This window comes from Crocuta crocuta, unplaced genomic scaffold (assembly GCF_008692635.1).
Source record: "Crocuta crocuta isolate KB4526 unplaced genomic scaffold, BGI_CrCroc_1.0 scaffold675, whole genome shotgun sequence".
NCBI lineage: Eukaryota > Metazoa > Chordata > Mammalia > Carnivora > Hyaenidae > Crocuta > Crocuta crocuta.
The window spans coordinates 2115293-2121113 of record NW_027528796.1 but is presented as its reverse complement, the minus strand read 5'-3'; the positions used below and the strand labels follow the sequence as shown (position 1 = coordinate 2121113).

At 65.8% G+C, this 5821-nt stretch overlaps 1 protein-coding gene across 4 annotated transcripts in view; it reads left to right on the top strand.

Moving 5' to 3' along the window:
• The window catches only part of GATD3 (glutamine amidotransferase class 1 domain containing 3), a 32835-nt gene that overhangs the window by 3375 nt on the left and 23639 nt on the right, over positions 1–5821 (top strand). For 3 of the 4 annotated variants that reach the window (XM_077755428.1, XM_077755431.1, XM_077755429.1), the window contains exons 4-6: positions 2511–2603; positions 3563–3719; positions 4897–5001. In XM_077755428.1, the coding sequence (XP_077611554.1) occupies positions 2511–2603; positions 3563–3719; positions 4897–5001 (355 nt within the window). Of the gene's footprint in view, positions 1–2510; positions 2604–3562; positions 3720–4896; positions 5732–5821 lie in introns of those variants that run through there. The other variant, XM_077755430.1, reaches the window with a different exon arrangement.

Here is a 5821-nt window from a genome sequence, read left to right as displayed (position 1 = left end):
CCCCTGGCTGTCACCCTGGTAACGGGACCTGCGGCTGGGAGGGCCCGGCCTGACGCCCTGTGGGTTTTAGATCCTCTGTTTTCTCTGCGCATGTCACGGAAGCCCTCTGCGTGCGGGCTTTGCCGACGGCATGGCCGTCCCGGGGCGGCCTCGCCACAGCCACCGTGGGTAGGAAGACGTGAGGCAGCTGCACCCGTGGTTTTGGGTCAACATGCGACGCAGTAGGTGTGACCTCCCAGGCTGAGCTCGTTCTGACGGAAACAACAGAGCAGCGAACTGGGAGCCTTTCCCCGAGTCCCTGATGAGGCCGTTCTTCTGTCCCAGGCCCAGGGGCTCCCGACAAGAAGGGCTCACCGCCCTGCTGACGGCTATTTGGGGGGTGTGGCGGCCTCCCTGCCTGTGCCCCACCCCTCCCCNGATGGGTTCATGCACTGCTCTGGCTTCCCACCCCTGTACCCTTTCGCTCCCAGACTGAGTGGGTGCTCGGTGCCACCGGCTCCCTCACCCCGGGACCCCGGCCTCGGCCAACACTGCACCCCTCGGGTTTCCTTGCTGAGCCGTTTGGGTCACCTTTTGAAGGTCTCTGCCAACTGCTGCCGCCCGGGATGGGCTCCTTTCCTCCCTCCCTCCCCTCCGCTCTCGAGCTCTCTGCGAGCACTGTGGGAACTGGCCGGGCCCTGTCACGGCCGCTCCTCTGTGGCCCCCCACCCCCGCCTGCCCAGCACCGCCTGCTGGAGGCCCGTCTGCATCTGGACCACACACCTCCCCCTTTCTGACCCGCGTGGTTTCCCTCCCGAGACTCGTGCTAGAACGTCACGACGTCATTCGGAGCTGCGCCCCTGGCCTGGGCCATCATCCCTTGACTCCCCCCCCCACCCCTGGACGGCTCTTGGCAGCACGGGGGGCCAGGTTCAGGCCACCTGCCTCGGGCCCTCCTGCTCGCTGCTGCTCTCGCCCTGTTTGCTTGGCTGGCTGGTGCCCCCGCCCCCCTACTGCAGCGGTGCTGCAACTTCCTGGATGGCTCTTGGGGTGCCTCGCACCCAGACGTCAGGTTCCCCGACCTGTACGCTGACCCTGGTACCTTCCCTCTGCCTGCAGATGTTGGAACAGCCCTCGTCCAGACCCCAGCCCCGTGTCCCAGCCCCTCGTGGCGGTGCCTCCCTCTGCTGTCCCTTCCATCTTCCGAAAACCAGCCTTTTGGGTGACCTCCCCCTTCGCGTACCCCTCGACAGCAGGTGACCGAGGGTGGCTGTGTTGCTGGCTGGACCTCCCCTTCTGCACGGCCGAGCCTCATCTCTCACTGCAGCTCCTCCCTGAGCATGAGGCCACTCTGGGGATCTGTTGGGGTTGCATCCCCATCACAACTGACGCCCCACCCTCAGGGGCCCACGAAGCACAGACCCAAGGTGTGCTGGGTGGCTGGTGGGTCCGTGTCTGCGCTGCAGGAAGCGGTAGCCTCGGGTCAGAGCTCCTGGCTGAACCTACTTCCCCCGGGAGGCCGTGGCTTAGGGTCTCCTGCCCTGTGCTCCCGACCTCTCTGAAGGGCCGGCCGGCTCCCGTGTCCTTGGTGTCCGAAGCTGTGGCTGCTGTGGTGTGTGCACACAGCAGGCGAGTTCACTGGGGACGGAAGTTCACTGTGGGAACCTGGCTCCTCTCGTGTGGGACGTCCCGCCGCCACCCGGCCCTGTTCCCTGTCCGTGTGCGCTTCCGGCGGGCCGTGCGTGCGCTTGTGATAAAAGTCCAATCCCGTGGGGCGTCTCAGTGCGGTGGGTTGTACTTTGTGCTGGTGGCCCACTGGTCCCCTCACAGCTACACACGGCAGGGCCCTTTGGGTAGACGACCTGCCTGTGACGGACGCTCATTTCCGTTCTCCCCCTTGTGCTGCTGGAGGCACAGTGATGTGTGTTTAAAGCCAGCTGCGTTCGCGTGCGCCTTGGGAACGCGCAGCACCTCAGGACCACACACCTCCCTCGCGCCCACCGGTGTCCGGCCGGGGCCGTGACCCTGCCGCGGACCTCCCAGCACGGAGGAGCCAGTGCGCAGAGCAGACAGCCCAGAAACGGGGCTCGTGACAGAGCGTGTGCTTTGGGGTTTGGTGGGCGTGGCCAGTTGCCTCCCAGAGTGGTGTGGGCGCACCCCCGGGGGCTCTAGGAGGAGGCCATCTTCGACTCTCCACGGCCCTCGCTGCGGTGACAAGCCGTGTCTCATCTCCCCTGCGCCCCCCTGCCTCGTCAGCGGAGGGCCTGTCACTGGCTTGAGACCCGTGGCCTGCGTGCCTGTCGCCGTTGGTACGCTCCGGTACGTGCCACCCCCTCGGCTGCCGTGTTTGCTTTTTTCTGACTTGAAAGGAGAAAAAACACGGGAGTTTGTACGAACCGCCACGCGCACACACGTGAACTGCTGGTCTCAGGTGCCGGGGACTCAGCGGAGCCCATGTCCCGCCTGCGGGGTGGGGCTGCAGGCTCCCCGGAGGCGGACACCTCGCTGTGAGAGCCCTCTTCTCGTGCTAGGAGCACGTTCGCCGTGGATGGGAAAGACTGCAAAGTCCACGCAGACGTGGAGCGCGTCCTGAAGGAGTTCCACAAGGCCGGCAAGCCCATCGGGTGCGTAGGGGTGGGGTGGGGAGGGCAGGGCTGCACCGTCCTGAAAGCCTGCTCTTGCTGCGGGGTTCACGGGACGTCCTAGGCACCTTCCAGCTCGGAAAATTCTGTTGTGTGGTTAGGTCGGTATCTCTTGGCGTGACTTAACAGGAAGGAGAGCTTCTAGAAGGTTCCTCAGTCCTTCTTTGACCCCAGCCCTTTCCAGTGCTCGTTCCCCTCTCCCAGCCTCTGCTTTCCGTCCTCCCTCGGGGCAGGCTGGAGCCAGTCACACACGAGCGCCATTCCCGACGCCTTCCTCTGGGCCTGCGTGCTCCTTGCACGCCCGGGTCTTCACGCTCGTCTCTTTAGTTGTCGTGTCAGTTTGTGTTGATGATACTTGTTCACAGCCTGTCAGGATAGCCTCCACGCGGGGCCGCCAAAGGCAGTGTGGGGGAGCCAGGCAGGCGCTGCTGCAGATGAGGCACAGGGGAGGCCCCGTGGGAGGCGGGGGCCGGAGGCCCGGGGAGCAGCTGGGAGGGCTGTGGGCCCAAGTGAGGGGAGGGCAGTGCCCGACAGCCACACGACGGGGTGGCCCGGCCTGTAGCCGTGATGGTGGGTGCCACGTGTGTCCCCTGAGCGTACATTGATGTGGGCAGGGCACCGATGTGGGGTATGGCGCCCGGGGGCCCGTTGTGGGCTGAGCCACTGGGCTCCGGGGTGCTCCCGCCTGAGGCCCCTCGGAGAGTGAGGCTCACGGCATGTGTGGCACCCTCGCCCTGCTGGCCATGTGCGCCCCCTCTCAGCGGCCGGACGCTCTGGCCGGCGTTTGCGCCCATTCTCAAGGGCGGGGAGGGTCTCCGTGCAGAGCTGCACCCCTGCCCCCCCGCTGCCCCCCACCTGGCGTCTCCTGTGGTGCAGAGCTGACCCCCCCGCTGGCCTGGCGTCTCCTGTGGTGCGGAGCTGACCCGTCCTTCACTTTTCAGCTTGTGCTGCATCGCTCCCGTGCTCGCAGCCAAGGTGCTCCGCGGCGTCGAGGTCACCGTGGGCCACGAGCAGGAGGAAGGCGGCAGGTGGCCCTACGCGGGGACAGCGGAGGCCATCAAAGCCCTGGGCGCCAAGCACTGTGTGAAGGCAGTGACCATATCCTTTGTGGAGGCCGCGGTGGCGCTGGCGCTGGGGACCCTCTGGCCTTGGGGGCTGCCCTGGGCAGGCCGCCTCTTGAACCAGGAGCGGCACTGCTGGGGGCATCAGGGAGCACATAGGGCCCCAGGCCGTTACACGTGTGTCCCTGTCCCCTGGCCATGTTTCCAGTGTGCCTGCTGGCTGCCTGCTGGGTCAGGTGCACCCCAGGGCCAGTGGTCAGCCTCAGGCTCCATAGGGATGACTTTCTGGCCAGGAGGCTGGGAGCTGCCTGCCAGTGTGGGGAGTGAGCTCAAGCCCCAGGGTGGGGTGGAGTCCGGGGACGGGAGAAGTACGGGGCAGGGCAGGGAGGAGGGGCGGTTCCTGGCTTTGGTGGAGGTTCCCTGGGTGGTGTGGATGGGAGCCAGCCTGCGTGGCCTCAGAGGCCCCTGATCCTCCTGCGGGTGCCCGAGTGCTGTGGGCACAGAGCCTCAGGCCAGGGCCGACCACAATCCAGGTCAACGGCTGGACCCAGACCTGAGGAACAGAGCAGCACATTGTCCCAGAAGGTGCTGGCGACAACACCGTGACCCTGGGTGTGTGTCTGGAAGGTGCTTTGGTCTCCTTGGAGGGCATTTTGGGTTATGGACGGTTTCAGGTTAAGTGTTCTGTCTCCCCCCTGCACAGAGTGGCCAGCCTGCTGGCAGCTGGTGGGGGGGAGCTGCCCGGGGCCCTTTGGAGCGGCTCCAGGAGGGTGGAGCACGCTGTAGGGAGGACGCAGGGCCAGCCCCATCACTGCTTGGTGTCTGCCTGACCAGGGCGAGAGCTCGGCTTGTGCTGAGAGAGGGTCCCAGGCTGCATGGGCCTCTCGTGGCGGCCACTAGGAGCGCGCTCTGTTCTGGTGTCGGGTCTGGAGAGCAGGGGGTCGCTGCGGCGCTGCCTGCGCTCCTGTGCACACAGCCTGGGTCTGCGGGCGGGAGAGCCTCGGCCCCCAGGGGGCTGAGGTCGGCAGTGCATGTGCTCCGGTTACGGGGCGCGGGTGGCACGGGACGAGGGCCCTTTCGACAGCCCTGCGGCAGGAAGGACCCCCATTTGGAGCTGCACTGAGGACGGCGAGCACGCTCTGGGGGGTGGGGGCGCTTCACGCCTGCCACCCGCTGGTCCTTGCTGGTGATGTTTTCCCATAACTTCTGTGCACGAAGCTCACGTGGACCAGAAGAACAAGGTGGTCACGACCCCGGCCTTCATGTGCGAGACGGCGCTGCACCACATCCACGACGGGATCGGGGCCATGGTGCAGAAGGTACTGGAGCTCTGTGGCAAGTGACAGCGCCCTGAGCCCCGCCGCCTCCAGCAGGTGGAGCTGGTGGCCTGTCCCCTGTGCTCCTTGCCTGGGGCAGGGCTTCCAGTCTGCTCTCATCTGAAGGTGATTTGTGTCTCCAGAGGAGTCCCCGGGGTCACTTCAGTCTGCAGGGCGGAGGCAGGCGGGGCCCACACCGAACTGGGAACTGGCGGCTGGAGCCTGCTCTGTGCCTCGGGGCGGGAGTGGCGGGAGTCCTCCTGTGACCAGAGATTAAAACGGGACCTGCTCTTTCAGGAAGACAGTCGGGGAGCACATCCCACACGCTTCACTTTGGCCAGCTGTAGGGCACTTGGTGTTTGGGGAGGAAGGAGTTCTAAGTTTATGGGTCTGGTAGTTAGTTAGGCAGCCACGTTGCTGTGCTCCTTAGCAACGGAGAATTCTCTTGTTTGGAGTGACACGCGCTGAAGGGACAAGGGGCTACCCCTGAGGCCAGCCAGAGCGACAGCTTTCCCGAAGGACGCTGTGGCGACCGCGCGTCGGCCTCCTGAAGCTGGCCCTCGGGAGCACAGACGAGGGCTCGAGCTTTCCAGAAAGGAAGGGAGGGTGTGGCAGCCTGTCCGTGTGGTCGGCCTGCTGGGCATGACTGTCAGTTGGTCCCAGGCCAGGAGCACAGCCGGAGTGAGACGTCCAGAGCAGGGGCAATAAAGCATCTTGCAGCCGCACCAGCTGGCGTCTGTCGTCGTGCGTGTGCTTCTGTTGTGGGGAGCGACATTGAGGGCGGCCCCCAGTGCAGGTCAGGCTGTGTCCCCTGTGGCACACC